Raw genomic sequence first — 19,393 nt, 5'->3', positions numbered from 1 at the left:
AACAAGACTGCTTTCTGAATGAAGCCCAGAATAGGGCAGCCAATCAGAACAGAGGTCATTTACATAGGTCAGTCTTCAAGGCACAGTAACAACAGTACAGTAACAGCCTGTTTAATTCTAATTAATAAAGAGAAGATAGAAAATGGTCAGGTAAAAATAAAATATGACTGCTTTTGGTACATAAAACCATATAAACATCAACAGCAGTGATTTATTTCGTCGTTTGCAACTAAAAAAGTGCCACACTGAGAATCTTTCTGCTTAGCCAACATTTATTAGTGATTGCACACAAACTTCAGTGTAGGTTCATACAGGACAGTGCCATTCAGTCAAGCCAAAATATATTAGAATATACTAAGCATAACTAATAAGCTTAGGGATGTAACATTTCCAATAGTGAGCAAATATATATATATTATTATTATATATATATATAATATATATATATATATATATATATATATATATGTTTATTTTTCTGTAACATCTCAGGAAGACGACATTTAAACAAGTGTACTCGAGGGTTCAGAAATGGGGCCCAAGCAACACTGTGAGCAACACAGTTAATCTACTTATCATATTTAACACACAGTTTAGAAGCAGAAAGAGAAAAAAACAACCTTCTATAAGAGCTGCTTCTAAGACTAAACTGGCTCAGTACGTTAGGAAGAACCCTCAGATATCTCTAATAACCCATCATGCTAATTCTTCCTCAGCTCGAGTGGAGAACTAAAATGCAGGTTGCTCTGAAATGGCATATATGATTTTTTTGTTTTTTGGTGGTGTATTTTAAGTGCCGTGCTGTGGGCGTCCAGGCTTAGCGTGACTCATGTAGCGATTTGGAACGCAACACATTTAGTCTCTTTTCTGTTAAAAGAAAAAAAAAAAAAAAAAAAAATCTAATTCATTCGCTGCCCTGTCGCCAGTAAACGCCGTTGCCTGGATACAGTTACTGCAGAGTTGCCACTACAGAGCAAAGCCAAGTACCTTCCTTTGAAATGTGCGGTTTCTAAGTGACGGTGCCTTCAGTGCTCGAGGTTACAGTAACGTTTGAAATGCTTCTTAAATCTTCATGAGCGTCTAATGCTGTGCATTTACACAAGGAGCATGGAAAACATGGAATATTCATAAAGGCCAGAGCACAGTGAGCCAACAAACACCAGCAAACTAGAACGTCTGGTTTGTGTGCCATACTGTATGTGATTGTTCGATTGGAGACTCTAGAACATTGGTTCTCAGGGCTTGGGGGGTGGTTCCAAAATGTTCTAGAGCCAACAAGCATCAGCAAACTAAAACGTCTGGTTTGTGTGCCATACCTGTGATTGTTTGTTTGGAGACACTAGAACATTGGTTCTCAGGGCTGTGGTTCCAAAATGTTCTAGAGCCAACAAGCATCAGCAAACTAAAACGTCTGGTTTGTGTGCCATACCTGTGATTGTTTGTTTGGAGACACTAGAACATTGGTTCTCAGGGCTGGGGGGGGGGTGGTTCCAAAATGTTCTAGAGCCAACAAACACCAGCAAACTAGAACGTTTGGTTTGTGTGCCACACCTGTACGTGATTGTTCATTTGGAGACTCTAGAATATTGGTTCTCAAACTGGTTCTCAGGGCTTGGGGGGAGGTCCAAAATGTTCTAGAGCCAACATACACGTCAGAAGCCTTCACACTGTTCAGGAATGTCCTCATTTACAATGTTCTAGAATGCTCTCCCATTCAAACCGTTCTAGAATATTATGTTCTCCCCACATTCTCACTGTTCTGTAATGTTTTACCCCTCACAGTTCACACTGTTTTAGAATTACTCTACCATTCACACTGTTCTAGAATATTCTCCCACCATTCACACTGTGCAGAATGCTCTCCCATTCCAACCGTTCTAGAATATTATGTTCTCCCCACATTCACACTGTTCTAAAATATTTTACCCCCCAATCACACTGTTCTAGAGTTGTTGTACCCCTCCCCCCCATTCACAATGTTCTAGATTATTTTCCCACCATTCACACAGTTGTAGAATGTTCTCCCCAAACTGCCAGCTTTAGAACATCAGTGTTGGTTTGGTGTGTTTGTTGGGTGTGTGTGCTCTATGCCTGAGAGAGACTGATTTGTCTATATGGTCCGTATGGAGTGCTCTGGAATGCAGGCTGGAACTGATCAATAATTTATCCTAAGTCAGTTATTGGGCCCATTTTAAAACACAGAATGTTTCTTCAGTGATTGCAGCCAGCAAGACAGCATTGTGTACACTATTCAGCATATGTTATACTGTAATACCCAGGGCCAGATGAATCTATTTCTCCAGTGCCTTCTTCCCTTCTCCTCCCCCAGCCTCACTCCTTCTCACTTTCCTCTTCACTCTCTACTTCTTGGCCTTGCCCTGAGCAGCGACAGCCTCCATGGCCTTGCGGACAGTCTCCTCGTCACCGAGGAACTGCATTGGCTTGACTGGCTTCAGGTTCTTGTCCAGCTCGTACAGGATGGGGATTCCAGTGGGCAAGTTCAGCTCCATGATGGCCTCCTCAGACATACCTGAAAAACACACAAACACAAGACTGAGATTCTACATGTAGCAGCTCATAACCTCAAAATCTGCATTCTCTTATTATTATTGCAAGTCAAAACCACCATATATATATATATATATATGTGTGTGTGTGTGTGTGTGTGTGTGTGTGTGTGTGTGTGTGTGTATAGCCACCAGGCCTCAACATCACTGAATGTGTTTGGATTATTTGGATTGTGAGAAGCAGAAAAAGCAAACCAACTTCTAAGACTGAACTTTGGAGGTGTGCAAAAATATCCATGCAGATTTCTTTGAAAAATGGAAAACGAGTACTGACGCGACGCGGCTCGACTCGACTCGACTCGCTTTTGGTGGAAAAAACAGACAAGACGATTCTAGTTGCTCAAAAAGGGCGACGCAAGAGGCTATGCTAACCTGGTAGCTAACATTAGCATATGAGTTTAGCAATTCTCTCCAACCAACCAGTAGACCGTAGCGTTTTTACGTCACCTTTTGGTATCAGCTCAGCTCACCTGACCTGGAACCTCGTCGGAGATGGTACCAAAAAGTACCGGGTATCAGATACCAGTTACCAACTTTTGCCTAATGGAAAACCAAAAAAAGCAAGTAGAGTTGAGTCAAGTCAAGTCGAGTCGAGTCAGTACCATGCAGTGGAAAAAGTGCCTAATAAACCACTAAGTTGGAAAGCTCAAATCTGAGCAAAGAACCCAGCCCTTGAAGCTTTGTCTCAAATCAAATACTTCTGTAGTGTACCAGCTACTTTTTTTGCGAGTAGTGTGTTCACGTTAGGAACGCAGAGAAGCAGGATACGCAGAGAAACGGGTGGAGGAATCGGAGGAAACTGCAGTTTGAAGCTCTCAAGATGCAGAGATGGAGATAACGGATTTAAGGGCTCAGGAGGTAATGTGGGACGGGTCCTCACCCTCCAGGTGCTTGACGATACCACGGAGACTGTTGCCGTGGGCGGCGATGAGCACCCTCTTTCCATCTTTGATCTGGGGGACAATCTCCTCGTTCCAGAAGGGCAGAGCACGGGCGATTGTGTCCTTCAGGCTCTCGCACGACGGCAGCTGGTCCTCCGTCAGGTCGGCATAGCGACGATCCTGTAAAGACAGGCCTCGAATAAGACATCCTTCAAAATCTACAACGATCACAGGGATAGAAATGTACTCACAGCAGGGCTGCAACGATTAGTCAGCAAAGCTGATTAGTCATCAACATGGGCGACTTCAGAAAAACACCAACGTGCTGTTTTTAGGCTCAAGGCTAGACGTCTGCGCGGGACGGTCAGTCCCACTTCCGCCCTCTCCCTCAAGATTTTATCCCACTCCCACAGAAAATGGAAATAATTTGTCCCGCTCCCACCCACAACCGTAACGTTTTGTCCCACTCCTGCCCGCGCAGTTGCGTCATCCAATATCCGACACAGTCTATTTACATATACATTATCCTCTGCTGAAGTAACACGGCAGTCATGGTCCTCAGGCTCACTGTGAGTAGCTTCACCAAACGCCGTTTATTCCCAGTAAACACAGAGCAGGAATTAAACCAAACAGTGGTTATTTTGGTGTTTTGCTGGGCAGCTGTGGCCGTCGGACTGAAGGCTCTCTGTAAGCTACATGAATCTGCATGTTGTTTATGTGATCGGTTGCTTTGCAACTATTTAGAATAACTATTTAGGATGACTTTTTAAATGTTTTACGGTTATCATTTTATATTGTTTCTACAGATGATTTAGTGATCGTTCTACTTTATTTGGGTTATTCATTCATTTCTCTTCATGTTTTATTTAAAAAGTGCTCTATAATGTTCATATGATCCACACAGTCACTCTGGCAGACTGTAATACACTACAGGAAGCGTAGGGGGCGATATGGCTTCTACTGTTTCATTTAAAAAGCCTCTATAATGTTCATATGATCCACACAGTCACTCTGACAGACTGTAATACACTACAGGAAGCGTAGGGGGCGATATGGCTTCTACTGTTTCATTTAAAAAGCCTCTATAACGTTCATATGATCCACACAGTCATTCTGACAGACTGTAATACACTACAGGAGGTGCAGGAGGCGATATGACTTAGTAAACAAAGAGGAACTACAGAGAGCATGACTAATCGAATAACAGTCCACCGATTAAATAATGGTTGTAGCCCTAGATCAAATTTTCCATTTTTACTGTACATAAACTTACTGGAGGTGAGGATAAGGTTCGAGGATCAGCCCCCCTCAGATTTTCACATGGAAATCGACTAGTTTTTTGGCTAAACCTGATCCGAGATCAGCTCCGTTGGCTCACCTGGCTGATGGTGGAGTAGAAGTCGTGGTCAGACTCCATGGGTGGTGGTGGGATGTCATACGAGCGCCTCCAGATCTTCACCTGCTCCTCTCCATGCTTGGCTGCCGTCTCGGCCTTGTTCAGCCCCGTCAGGCCGCCGTAGTGACGCTCGTTCAGACGCCACGAACGGTGCACAGGAAGCCACATCTGATCAATACTGTCCAGAACCAGCCACAGAGTCCTAATGGCCCGCTTCAGCACTGACGTGTAGCACACATCAAACTCATAACCGGCCTCTGGGAAGAGAAAAGAGGAGAGTGACAGCTGTGTTTAGTGTTTTTGTTCCTTAAGGCCTACAGCCTTCACAGAGGCTCCTCCACAAAGCCCCTCTCCTCCACAGCTCTGGAGACCTCCAGTGGAAAGTCTTACACCATGCATTACCATTACAAATGGTTTTATATCAAGATTACATTCAGCTCTTTCCTTTCCATCTTTTGTCATAATCCTGATTCTGTTCCCAGGCTGACTTCCCTCTTTGAGCTCCTGGTTCAGGATCTCAGTGCGCTGAGATTTTCTGTTTACTCACATTTTGTTTTCTTTCGTCTGTTTTCAGACACTCTCTCAGGCTCAGTGCTTCAAGTGTATTTAGGCTCTTTTTTTCAGGTCTGATAGAAAGAGGCAAGCAAGGAACAAACAGAGAAATAAAAAGAGAAGCAAGAAAAAGAGGGACAGGTGGGGGGAAAGAGAGAGAGAGAAAGAAGAGAGAAGAAGAGAGAGAATGAAGTAGCAAGTGAAAACGCAAAAGAGAAATACAGAGAGAAATACAAGCAAGGCAGAAAACGAAGCATGAAAGAAAGAGAGAGGAATAAAGGCAGGAAAAAAGACGTAAGAGAGCAAGAAGGAAGAAATGAAAAACCAAAGAAAAAGTTTAACATAGTGGGAAGAAGAAAGTAAAACAAAATATAAAATGTGCCATAACTTTTGCACAGGCTATATTTTATGTTGTATTTAAACTTGAAAAGTAAAAAAAATGAAAGTTAAACTCAATTTACACACAATAATATGAAAAATAATATTAAAAAAGGCATATTTAAGTGTGTTGTCTGTGTTAACTTCATTTTCACTAAGATAATTCACAAAATATGGAATTTGACCAGGTGTGCTGGCATATTTATCAGGAGAGGGAGAGGGAGAGGAGAGAGAGAGAGAAGAGAGAGAGAGAGAGAGAGAGAGAGAAGCAAGCAAGAAGAAAAAAAAATAGCAAGGAAAAACAAGAAAGAAAAGAAGAAAAAGAAGAGAAATGAACTCTTCCAGGCTTGATTCTGAGAGAATGTGGCTGGTATATTCAACCATTCTCAGTGATGCAGGATGTGAGACAGTCTGTAGTGTCAGAGCAGAGATTGTATTCAGCATCCCACTGGAAAATTACAGACTCTTGACTGAAAAGACACAATTGCTGAATAAACTCCTACGGGGGCTTAAAGACAGACTCTAATCACAATGTAAGAGCTGATCCCACACAGTGATTTCACTGAGCAGCAACATCCCTCAGCACACGCCTCGTACACACAGCACACTGAACGGTGGGACTTTGATGAGAAGAGGATTTAACCGAGCATATGATTATGACAGCCTGTGTGGGCAGCTCTGAAAATAAGGACTACTGATTGTGGGCAGTTTAATCATTTACACTGAAAATGATCTGTTTATCCTGATGACGTGTTCTTCAGACAAAAGCTTTCTACAACAGCCAGCGGTGTAGGAACAAAAACTCTCAATAAATTCAAGTTTTTTTAATCATCTGTTAAAACTTTTGTGCTAAAGTAGGACTAAACAGAAGCTGTTATTTTATTAGCATACACTGTTTTCTTATGAGTTCGTTTATCGCCTGCGCTGTGATTTGTAGTTTTGCAAGCGAACCGTTAGAACGCAGTTAAAGCGGAGCTGACGTCACAAAAAACTACAACTCCCATGACGCACTGCACAAGTCTCCAGCCGGAGAGAAGAGGCGCTAACAACACGACAGAGAGAGGAGAAAGAGGTTATTTACAGCTAAAATGAAGGACAGTCTTCAACACAGAATTCTACACACGTGATAAACTGACTTTTTAGGTGCTTAAACATGCCATCTAGCGCGGAATTTCCAGAAATTTCCAGGAGACTCGCCGGTTTCTGGCCCGTTTATGATGGCTAACTGGTGCTAATAATCCAATGTTAGCTATATAACAGTGTAGAACGCTGTATATTCAAAATATAAACTCAGAATTGTCCCCTAAAACCCCCCAAACATACATACAGCAGCACCACCCACGCACCCACCTCTTATGGTTCCAATCCAGCCATAAGAACCCACACATATGTACATTCATTCATAGACCAATCAGCCACAACGCTAAAACCACCTCCTTGTATCTACACTCATTGTATTTTGTTAGACCCCTTTCACCCTGTTCTTCAGTGGTCAGGACCCCCATGGATCCTCACAGAGAAGGTACTATTTGGGTGGTGGATCGTTCTCAGCACTGCAGTAACACTGATGTGGTGGTGGTGCGTTAGTGTGTGTTGTGCTGGTACGAGTGGATCAGACACAGCAGTGCTGCTGGAGTTTTTAAACACTGTGTCCACTCACTGTCCACTCTATTAGACACTCCTACCTTGTCAGTCCACCTTGTAGATGTAAAGTCAGAGACGATAGCTCATCTGCTGCTGCACAGTTTGTGTTGGTCATCCTCGAGTCCTTCATCAGTGGTCACAGGACGCTGCCCACGGGACGCTGTTGGCCGGATATTTTTGGTTGGTGGACTATTCTCAGTCCAGCAGTGACACGGAGGTGTTTAAAAACTCCAGCAGCACTACTGTGTCTGATCCACTCAGACCAGCGCAACACACACTAACACACCTCCATGCAGTACGAGTGTATCAGGCACAGCGGTGTTGCTGTATTGGTTTTTACACACTGTGTATGTTTACTGGCCATATTATCCATCAGAAACTCCACTTGTAGCTTCATCTTTTTGATGCACAACATGTTAGCCATCCTTAAGACCTTCATCTGTGGTCAGTTTCTGACCACAGAGCCGCTCTTGGGTGGTGGACAACTCTCAACTGATCGTGGAAAAAATACCATGTCGGCATCACTGCTGATAAAGATCCAGCAGCCAAATAACATCTGGACAACAGCAACAGTGTGGTCAGAAACCGAGAAACGATGAATGTAGGGTAGAGGAAAAGCTAATAAATGGGGGTGTTTCTGTTATTTTGTCCACTCTCTGTATGTATATTGTTACACACCTAATACATATGCACACAAACACAGTGCTCTCTCTCTCTCTCTCTCTCTCTCTCTCTCTCGAAACTCTCTCTCTCTCTCTCGAAAAGTCCCTTTTTCTTTCTTTAATATGTTTTTGTTTGCTACTTTTATTTGCTTTATGGGTCATTCTACAGAAACGTCCATTTTTGCGTCCCTAGCATTTCCAGATATATTACACTTGAAAAACATGTTTGGGTTACAATCTATTTATATTTTAAAATAAAACAATAAGTTATTTTAACAGTAACACCTTATAGAGCCTCAATTTAGCAATATTGGTTTTTAAATCAATCATATAGAATTCCAAGCACCACAGAAGAGCTCGTCCTCACAGTCATGTGTGAAGGCTGAGGCCATAATTTGAGGTAAAAAACATGTTTTTCTGCTATTTTAACTACAATAATCTATACATGACTATGGTACATATGAATTAGATGACATATAGAAAACAAATGCCAAATAAATATTATAAAATATATAATGAAAGTCCCCAGGAGTCGTTTCACTGGTGTTACTGCATAACAAAAATCTCTTATTTTGATATTAAAATCACACTGATGACATCACTTCACTTCCTTTTCCCTGTTTTCTGAAGATCTATGAAGAAAAGCACATTGTGAGTCCACTGTGTCTTTCGGTTATCAGAGATTTTCTCATTTAGCTCATGATTTCATATGAAGCTTTTAGCTGAAGTCACTGGTGTGACCGACTTTATTCTGAATTAACTGTGAAAAAATAGAATATAAATGGATTAAATTACATATTTTAGTGGATGTTCCATGATTGACATCATGTGGTTTGATGCTCATTTTGTAAAATGCATTGTTCATTAAAATTTCTCTGGTGTTTCCTTTCTTATGTGTAACACCGATGACGATCAGTAACACCAGTGACTCCTATGGACAGATAGAAAAGTGGACGTTTTTGTAGAATGACCCTTACGCTCTCTCGTTTCCTCTCTCTACATGTTTTGTGAAGTGAAAAATATGTCAGCAGGTCCTCCAACCCTGGTCCTGGAGATCTACCTTCCCACAGTGTCTAACTCCAACCACAGTCGCCACACCTGCTCCACTGATGAACTTCAGATCAGATGTATTAGTGTTCGGTAAGGAGGGGGCAGCCTGTAACATGCAGGTTGGAACTAAACTCGAAGGCAGATCTCCAGGACCAGGGTTGGAGACCACTGGTCTACAGAGAACAGAAATCTGACATTTTTCTGCACAATTTCAGTTCATTTACAAAGTTTAACTTCAAAATTCCAACTTTAAAGTTTAAGTAGAACATAAAATGCAACCTGTGCAAAAGTTACAGCACATTTTATATTTTTTGTTTTATTTTTTCTCTGAGAAAATTCTACGGAGTCCCCACTGGTGACATCCTGTATAAATAAAAATAATGCGTGGCCACGACTTTGCAAGTCATGGGAACAAGACTCTAAATCGTGGCCATGACTTAGTAAGGCATGATCTCATTCCCACGCCTTACTAAGTCATGGCCACGACTTAGCAAGGCATGATCTCATTCCGAACGCCTTACTAAGTCGACTTAGTTATCTAGTTTCCATGCCTTACTAAGTCATGGCCACAACTTAATTATCTCGTTCCCACGACTTATTTATATAGTTTCCACGCTTTACTAAGTTGTGGCCATGCATAAGGATCTCATTCACACGCCTTAGTAAGTCGTAGGCATGCATTAGGATCTCGTTCCCACACATTAATAAGGTGTGGCCACACATTATCTTTATTTATATGGGATGTCACCAGCAGGGCTCCGTACTCCACTATATTAAACTAACTTTCTTTCTTGTTTTTCATTCTTTCCTTCATGCTGTCTTGCTTCTCTTCCATCTTTAGGACTCTGCTGGTGACATCCCATGTAAATAATGTGTGGCCATGCTGTATTAACGCGTGGGAATAAGATCCTAATGTGTGGCCACTACTTAGTAGGGTATGGAAATGAGATAACTAAGTCATGGCCACGTCTTAGTAAGGCATGGGAACGAGACCATGCCTCATTAAGCTGTGGTCAAGGCTTACTTATCTCATTCTCACGCCCTACTAAGTCGTGGCCACAACTTAATTATCTCGTACTCGCGCCTTACAAAGTCGTGGCCATTTCTCTTTTGCGTTCTCCACTGCTGCCTCATTCTCTCTCTCCCTACTTCCCTCCCTCCCTCCCTCTCTCTCTCCAATGTCACAGCCTCCCTCTAATCCAGCCCCAAGGACGGAGAAGCCGCTACCTCTGAGCGCCTCTCCTCCTCTCTTGGCCTCCTCCACTCCGGTCTCGCTCAGATCAGCATCGAACCAGCCGCAGAACCGGTTCTCGCAGTTCCAGCTGCTCTCTCCGTGGCGGATCAGCACCAGCCTGTACGCCGCCATCTCGGGTCACGAACACTGGGGAGAAAACACACAGAACACGGTCGTTGGCTTCTTGTTGGAATTTTCCGCTCCACCTTAAATGGCGCAGCATCGCGGTCAGAGCAGTCAGCGCAGCGGTACGAGCGCCAGTGCAGCTGCAGCACCACTTAAGGTGGAGCGGAAAATTCCAGCGAGAAGGTGGAGAATAAAGCGATTTGTGCCTGGAGAAACGAACCCACGCTGCAGCAGAGAGGGTCTCACGGCGGAGCTGAGGGGTGACAGTCACTGTCTGCACGAGCCCGTCTGGAGTTTTCTTTGACCAGCAGCTTCGCAGCGAGCACCGAAGATCAGGCTTCGTGACGTCACTGGAACGTCACCCGCGTCCCTAATACGAGGAGCGTCACTTCCTCTTGCTGAACATTTCTAGGGGTCCAAGCACGAAGTGTTAGAACCTTATTGACACTGTTATAATTTTCATTCTGATCATTTAAATTGAATTGATCGTAATTAGAAATAAAAAAGTGAAACGTATTGAAGTACTGAAAGTATTGTAGTGTGTAGTTTTTTTTTGTTGGCTTTGTTTTTTTTCTTCTTTTTATTGTAATATTTCAACAATATAATGTATTATCAAATGTACAAAACAAATCACATTTACACAGGTGCGAAGATGAGTGAAAACCTTAGACGCAAAGCCCTCTTGTAGTACTTAAATATACAAAAAAGAAACGGCCCAAAATGACTTCAAAAAAAAGTTTGGTTCAATTGACTTACATTAAGTAGGTTTTTCCCTTTTCCTGTAAAGTTGTCATTTTGGGGATATGAGATTTTCTTCCGACAACAGCATATATATATATATATATATATATATATATATATATATATAATGTATAAGGGACACACTATTATTACATATATGTGTAATACATATGGGAATATAATTATTACATATAGATATTTACATATATTTATAATACGTATGGGACAAATGTATGATCCCATTGTATAAAAATAAACGGTGTGTATGTGTGCTACCGGGCAGCAGGTGTAGAAGCGTTTGTATCCTCCCTGCAGCAGGTAGAGTTCAGGATAGAGGAGTAGAGGATAAGCCTGAGCATTTACAACACGGTCCAACTCACGCAGATACTGACACCTACAAACACGCAAACAGCACACAGCAATCACTGAGACACTGACTCAATAATAATAATAATAATAATAATAATAATAATAATAATAACACTTTCTGTGGGTTCAGTAGGCATGGAAACTGAGAAAACTGAAAATACAAGCTGGAAAATAAAAGTAGATTGATTGATGTAGGCATGCACAGTAGTATCCAAAGGTTTGTGTGCCCCCAATCAAATGAGATCCTCTACAGAGAACACACTTCTGTACACTTTAATGCACAACTACTACATACCTGTGGAAAATTAAAATGAAATATATATATATATATATATATATATATATATATATATATGAACATATACACAATATGCACAATAATATACACTATTGTTCCAATATACAGTTATACAAACATGAGCATATGAGGGATACATTCCTTCAAAGTATGCAAAATCTGACACAACCGGATCATCAATCAAAAAGGACAATCAAACAATACAACACAGCATATTATTATTATTATTATTATTATTATTATTATTATTATTTATTAATAATAATAATAGTGATACCCAATAAAGATAGTTAAGGAGACATTCCGATCCATTGCTTTCCAATTTTTTTTAAAGAATAGACACTGTCTTCATAGCTTTGTGGTGTTCAAGGAATGTGAGTATTAGGTTACGCGTTCCTCAGCCTATGTTCACAGGGTTCATTTTGCCTAGGACACTTATTGTAGAGGGCAGGGCTAGGTGCATGAGCAAAGAGAGGGAGGGAGGAGAAAGAGTTGTAGAAAAGGAAACTCTGCTTATGTACGGCGTAGCTGTGGCCAACAACAGCTGGATAATGAAGCACCAATAGCAGTGAAAGCAACAGTATAAAAAAACAGAAATTGGGAAATTAATGATTGCATCTGCCCCTGTTTGGTCTAAATAAAAATATCTTTTTTATTTATGTGAGAGACACAGTACAGATGAACACTGCTACATAAAATTCAACATGTAGGGCATCTGTCTACAGAGCATCAAACCACATGTTGTCAATCATGGAATGTCCACTAAAATATGTAATTTAATCCATTTGTGTTCTATTTTTTCACAGTTACCTCAGAATAAAGACGGTCACACCAGTGACTTCAGCTAAAAGCTTCATATGAAATCATGAGCTAAATGAGAAAATCTCTGATAACTGAAAGACACAGTGGACTCACCATGAGCTTTTCTTCATAGATCCTCAGAAAACAGGTAAAAGGAAGTCGAACGATGTCATCAGTGTGATTTTAATATCAAAATAAGAGGTTTTTGTTATGCTGTAACACCAGTGACACGACTCCTGGGGACAACAACTTTCATTATATATATTAGAATATTTATTTATCATTTGTTTTCTTTGTCATTTAAATCATAAATTTCATAGTCACATATAGATTATTGTAGTTAAAATAGCAGAAAAACATTTTTTTTTTATCTCAAAATATGGCCTCAGCCTTCACACATGACTGTGAGGACGAGCTCTTCGGTGGTGCTTGGAATTCTATATGATTGATTTAAAACCAGTATTGCTAAATTGAGGCTCAAGAAGGCATAATTGTTAAAATAACAATTGTTTTATTGTAAAATATAAATAGATTGTAACCCTCAATTGTAACGACTCAATAGTATTTAGGTTGAATAGTAGATTTACTTTACTATAGGAGTATCTTGTAGCACATATGTAGTATTATCCATATTTCAACCTTGTAATAATGACCTCAGAGGATTTGGTGACATTCAGGGGTGAATATACACAGGACAAAACATACTAGCCTTGGAATATTTTAGTTTACCTCATGGTGTGACGGTGCCAATTTTCAAAAATACCACTGTTTTTTTCATAATATGGGTCGTAATAATGCTGCATGACTTTGGATGTCTATGATTCTATCAAAATGAGAGAAATCTAATTTTTTAGTGAGGCAAACATGAAAAACATATAAAAAAGTATTGGCAACTACTGGCATATCAAAAAGTCTTATGGACAAGAGCTAATTTCTCATACGCTCTCATTCGTATCTGTTTTTAAGCACACCTGAGTCTTTAGAAGTGGTCAGCCGTGTCTTCCCACCACACTGGGGTCTAAATATGAAGTGACATGCAGCCCAAACACCCTTTAGTCATCCATCAACATCAGTGAGTACACAGATGAAATAAGACAAGGACGCTGACCTTCATAAATCAGGTAGTGGCTTTAACTAACCAGCTTCACATCTCCACTGTCAGGGCAATAATTATGAAGTTTCGAACAACTGCTTTTACAAAGTTTCAAACAACAGGAGCTGTAGTGAACCAGCCTGAGAGGAAATACAAGTGTATTTTGAATCACAGTTGGACAGCTGTAGGATGTGACTGCACCCCGGAGACCACCAAGTCTCTAAAAGTGCCATTCAACTGTTAGGAAGGTTTTGCTGTCATTGAACCACCATTGAAAGCATCTGCAGTTCAACAAACATCTCATAGAGCGTTTACTGTCACTAAAAACCAAGGCCTACATTTCAGTTAGTGGGTTTTATGTGCCTGAGCTCTTTTATTTTCCTGGTTAAGTGGATCCATAGAAAACAAGAACACAGTGTCACTGATGCAAAGCACGGCTCTCATGAAGCACCAAAAGCCATTAAAGTGTTAATGGCGCCCCCTTTTGGAGAATGTAAAGCCTGCTAAATGTGAATGAGTGAGTGACGGAACGACTGAGTGAGTCAGTGAGTTACAAGTCAGGTCCATGAGGTGGTTCACATGTAATTTATTGAAAAGATATTCCAAATGTGTTTTGTATATATATTGGAATATATTGACAACACACAACAATATTGAGTCAAAGAGTAAAACTGAACTGGTATGTAGAGTCGCCACTTTAGATCAGAGTGCTGTGTAAGATTTTATAACATGTTGTTGATGAATCTTTGCATAAAAAACCTCCAAAAAATTGACTGTTTTGAATTTTTATGAGGGGTTATGGACTTTTCTCATTATTTATCTTGGGGTTCTTAGGCTGGCTTTATACAGTGAAATTTTCCTTTTCAACCACCCAATAATAATAAACAATCTCCTGTTTATTTTCTTGTCAACTGATTTGGTGAAATCAATAGTTTGAAAGTGTGTGTTTTGTTGTGATCATGTGATGCATTATCAGTGTTTTGATTAGGTGTTGAGACGCTTGCAGCTGTTGCAGCTGAGTTTTGAGTGAGTTGCAGGACGCTCTACATCACGCAGCTCATGCGCGATTTAGTTTCATGTAGGTTTCAAGCAACTAAAGTTGCATGAAAGTTTCACCGTGTAAATCCAGCCTTAGATGTAACAGCGTGTTAAAACTAACCCCTCCATGTGGCGGCTGTGCTTTAGCCTGGCTAAAGTAGATGATGTTGTTATGGGAATACAAGATGACTAAAAGCACATTCTGCTTGAACCTGAGTTATTTCATCAAGTATCCATATAACATTTTACCCCACATGAATTTGTGCCCCCAACTACACTTAAAATATTACATTCTAAAATGAAACGTTGATCGATTTATGTCTTAATGGTGCCACCTCACTTTAATAAGCAATAACAAAGGACAACTGACAATTAGCAGTGGGGGGGTGTCTTACTCTGGGGGGTCCACACTGACAATGTAGAGAGTGTTTACTCCACAGGAGAGAAAGCAAAGACAGTGGTGTCTAACTTTATTAGCTGAGTGCTGTCAAAATCACTACAGTACACGACAGACTGTCTGCACTGCAAACAGACCTCTTTAATGTGATGTGATGTGAACGAGGCCGGCCCGCAGCTCGTGGTCAGCGCTAAAAGCGTGCCGTCCTCTGCTGAGCTCTGATTGGCCGCCTGCGATGATGCAAGCGCCTATTCCTGCTGAATCGGTGGAGCTGCTCTCTAAAGTCCCGGTGACGCATCGGCACATAAGCACAGGGTTCACAGAGCTCCTGAGAGAGAGAGACAGAGAGAGAGACATACTGAGAGACTGTAGACTCTGATACGCTTAGTTTATTCAAACCATGTGAGGAAACGTGTGGCTCAGATGAATTATGTTTTAAATAATTATGTTTTTGAATTGTTTGTAATTATGCACAATAGGTTTACAGCACTTATATGTCTATGTATATACCGGTGTTAGATATAAATATATATCAGACATGTTATTATTACATATAGGCACTTATATATATATATATATATATATATATATATATATATATATGTTATATACAAGCACTTACATATACATAATCATATGTAATAATAAACCATGCAATTTTATATACATATTTGTATGTTTATGTATTGCATAGATACTTACATATATGTAACACATATGGGACATACTATTATGACATAGAGGTCCCTACAAATATATAATGTATAAGGGACACACTATTATTACATATATGTGTAATACATATGGGACCATAATTATTACATATAGATATTTACATATATTTCTAATACATATGGGACAAATGTATGATCCCATTGTATAAAAATAAACGGTGTGTATGTGTGCTACCGGGCAGCAGGTGTAGAAGCATTTGAATCCTCCCTGCAGCAGGTAGAGTTCAGGATAGAGGAGTAGAGGATAAGCCTGAGCATTTACAACACGGTCCAACTCACGCAGATACTGACACCTACAAACACGCAAACAGCACACAGCAATCACTGAGACACTGACTCAATAATAATAATAATAATAATAATAACAATAATAATAATAACACTTTCTGTGGGTTCAGTAGGCATGGAAACTGAGAAAACTGAAAATACAAGCTGGAAAATAAAAGTAGATTGATTGATGTAGGCATGCACATTAGTATATATATATATACACTGCTCAAAAAAATAAAGGGAACACTTAAACAACACAATACAACTCCAAGTAAATCAAACTTCTGTGAAATCAAACTGTCCACTTAGGAAGCAACACTGATTGACAATCAATTTCACATGCTGTTGTGCAAATGGAATAGGCAACAGGTGGAAATCATTGGCGATTAGCAAGACACACTCAATAAAGGAGTGGTTCTGCAGGTGGGGACCACAGACCACTTCTCAGTACCTATGCTTTCTGGCTGTTGTTTTGGTCACTTTTGAATGTTGGTGGTGCTTTCACACTCATGGTAGCATGAGACGGACTCTACAACCCACACAAGTGGCTCAGGTAGTGCAGCTCATCCAGGATGGCACATCAATGCGAGCTGTGGCAAGAAGGTTTGCTGTGTCTGTCAGCGTAGTGTCCAGAGCCTGGAGGCGCTACCAGGAGACAGGCCAGTACACCAGGAGACGTGGAGGAGGCCGTAGGAGTGCAACAACCCAGCAGCAGGACCGCTACCTCCGCCTTTGTGCAAGGAGGAACAGGAGGAGCACTGCCAGAGCCCTGCAAAATGATCTCCAGCAGGCCACAAATGTGCATGTGTCTGCACAAACGGTTAGAAACCGACTCCATGAGGATGGTATGAGGGCCCGACGTCCACAGATGGGGGTTGTGCTCACAGCCCAACACCGTGCAGGACGCTTGGCATTTGCCAGAGAACACCAGGATTGGCAAATTCGCCACTGGCACCCTGTGCTCTTCACAGATGAAAGCAGGTTCACACTGAGCACATGTGACAGACGTGACAGAGTCTGGAGACGCCGTGGAGAGCGATCTGCTGCCTGCAACATCCTTCAGCATGACCGGTTTGGCAGTGGGTCAGTAATGGTGTGGGGTGGCATTTCTTTGGAGGGCCGCACAGCCCTCCATGTGCTTGCCAGAGGTAGCCTGACTGCCATTAGGTACCGAGATGAGATCCTCAGACCCCTTGTGAGACCATATGCTGGTGCGGTTGGCCCTGGGTTCCTCCTAATGCAGGACAATGCTAGACCTCATGTGGCTGGAGTGTGTCAGCAGTTCCTGCAAGATGAAGGCATTGAAGCTATGGACTGGCCCGCCCGTTCCCCAGACCTGAATCTGATTGAGCACATCTGGGACATCATGTCTCGCTCCATCCACCAACGTCACGTTGCACCACAGACTGTCCAGGAGTTGGCGGATGCTTTAGTCCAGGTCTGGGAGGAGATCCCTCAGGAGACCATCCGCCACCTCATCAGAAGCATGCCCAGGCGTTGTAGGGAGGTCATACAGGCACGTGGAGGCCACACACAATACTGAGCCTCATTTTGACTTGTTTTAAGGACATTACATCAAAGTTGGATCAGCCTGTAGTGTGTTTTTCCACTTTAATTTTGTGTGTGACTCCAAATCCAGGCCTCCATTGGTTAATAAATTTGATTTCCATTGATGATTTTTGTGTGATTTTGTTGTCAGCACATTCAACTTTGTACAGAACAAAGTATTCAATGAGAATATTTCATTCATTCAGATCTAGGATGTGTTATTTGAGTGTTCCCTTTATTTTTTTGAGCAGTGTATATATATATATATATATATATATATATATATGCACTTTTAATGTAAGTCAGTGGAACCAGACTTTTTCTCAAGTAATTGAGAGTAATTGAGTAATTGTTTCTTTTAGTCCATTTATCATGAAATTTACACACAATGTAAAGAACAACAGGAATTTTCAGATTTCAAAAATGTCAAAAACTGAAAAACGACAAAAATGGAAAAATGGAGATACGAGGTTTTCTTATATATATATAAAATTACACGTATGTATACATGTATATGTGTAATTGGACCGGGGTGTTCATACTTTTGCATACGACTGGACTGTAGTGTGACTTTTTCAGCCCTGTTGGAAAAGCACCCCAGATTAAGTAAGTACCTTTATTATCATTGTACATTGTACTTCTGAAATTCTTGTCCTCACATCCCAGCTTAGAAAGCTGGGGTCAGAGCTTAGGGTCACCCATGATACGGCGCCCCTGGAGCAGTGAGGGCTCAGCGCCTTGCTCAAAGGCCCAACAGTGGCAACTAAGTGGACGTGGGCAGTGAACCCACAACACTGTGATCAGTCACGCAGGGCTGCTCTTCAGACTGCTGTGTTTAACCCTCTTTTGGTCACCGTGTGTGTTATTTCATAATTTTGATGTCTGCACTGTTACTCTGAAACGTGGGACACAGCAGGAATGAGTTGGCATGTGTCCAAACTTATGACAGGTAATGTATGCAGTGAGTTAGTGAGTCTCACAGCCGTGGTCCTCTCTCTGACGAAAACTCGCAGTGGAACACTATCAGCTTCCTCGGCGATGATCCTCCATCTTTAACTTCTACTGCTGCAGATGTCCACGCCCCCCCGCCACTGCCCAGGCCCTGCACGCCAGCCAGGGAGGCCCCTCCAGGGCTGCAGGCGTCAACCTGGGCCTCAGGAGAAGTCTGGAAAGAGGAGAAGCTGTGGTGGAAAGCCTGGCGGATCTGAGCCTCCGTGTACAGGTTCACCGCTCCCTGTGTGAAAAATGATAACATACAGAACCAGAACCAGCAAACTCAGCAAAACTTAAAGAGATACTTTCAAAAAGCCAAATTTACACAGTTTTCTCCAAATGTAACACCAGCTTATGTGGTTTCTCACACTGTGACATACGGTCATCTATAAACATGGCTCTATAAATGGTTTCTACTACTGTCTTCAGCTATGCTAATGTACTTTTGTTGAGTTTTATAGAAGACAGTGTGTCACACAGTGTCAGAAGCCACCTAATCAGGTCTATTAGAGATTACTTAACAACTCCACATGGTTGCGTAATGATTTAGACATGCGGTTAGCCTGACGCTAATTGGTGTACAGATGCTTCCATTACTTGTTGGCTCCATTAGCCTCATAG

At 41.4% G+C, this 19,393-nt stretch overlaps 2 protein-coding genes across 3 annotated transcripts in view; both read right to left on the bottom strand.

The window, feature by feature from the left end:
* Positions 1-1,944: 1,944 nt before the first annotated feature.
* pgam1b (phosphoglycerate mutase 1b) lies at positions 1,945-10,848 on the bottom strand. 2 transcript variants are annotated; one of them, XM_036557407.1, is made up of 5 exons: positions 10,711-10,848; positions 10,358-10,511; positions 4,827-5,101; positions 3,448-3,628; positions 1,945-2,530 (listed from the first exon to the last, which is right to left on the bottom strand). In XM_036557407.1, exons 2-5 carry the CDS (start codon positions 10,494-10,496, stop codon positions 2,361-2,363), a joined length of 765 nt encoding a protein of 254 aa, XP_036413300.1. In that variant the 5' UTR covers positions 10,497-10,511; positions 10,711-10,848; the 3' UTR covers positions 1,945-2,360. The 2 variants fall into 2 exon arrangements, with proteins under 2 accessions (XP_036413300.1, XP_036413301.1); XM_036557408.1 differs by having other exon boundaries at positions 10,715-10,848.
* Positions 10,849-14,360: 3,512 nt separating this feature from the next.
* Positions 14,361-19,393, bottom strand: part of cdc25d (cell division cycle 25 homolog d) — a 16,437-nt gene continuing 11,404 nt past the window's right edge. The window contains exons 11-13 of the mRNA XM_036557440.1: positions 18,760-19,013; positions 16,137-16,254; positions 14,361-15,555 (exon numbers count right to left, since the gene is read on the bottom strand). Coding sequence (XP_036413333.1) covers positions 15,418-15,555; positions 16,137-16,254; positions 18,760-19,013 — 510 coding nt within the window. The 3' untranslated portion in view covers positions 14,361-15,417. The remainder of the gene's footprint in view (positions 15,556-16,136; positions 16,255-18,759; positions 19,014-19,393) is intronic.

Source organism: Colossoma macropomum, unplaced genomic scaffold, assembly GCF_904425465.1.
Source record: "Colossoma macropomum unplaced genomic scaffold, Colossoma_macropomum, whole genome shotgun sequence".
NCBI classification, from domain to species: domain Eukaryota; kingdom Metazoa; phylum Chordata; class Actinopteri; order Characiformes; family Serrasalmidae; genus Colossoma; species Colossoma macropomum.
The sequence above is the reverse complement of the archived record's forward strand: the minus strand, read 5'-3'. Positions and strand labels throughout refer to the sequence as shown.

Excerpts from the sequence above, each read along its gene's own strand:
- pgam1b (XM_036557407.1), bottom strand. The coding sequence starts at position 10,496 with ATGGCGGCGTACAGGCTGGTGCTGATCCGCCACGGAGAGAGCAGCTGG. Across the intron at positions 3,629-4,826 it reads TCTACTCCACCATCAGCCAG|GATCGTCGCTATGCCGACCT; the intron begins GTGAGCCAACGG and ends CTGTCTTTACAG. Across the intron at positions 2,531-3,447 it reads TATCGTCAAGCACCTGGAGG|GTATGTCTGAGGAGGCCATC; the intron begins GTGAGGACCCGT and ends TGTGTTTTTCAG.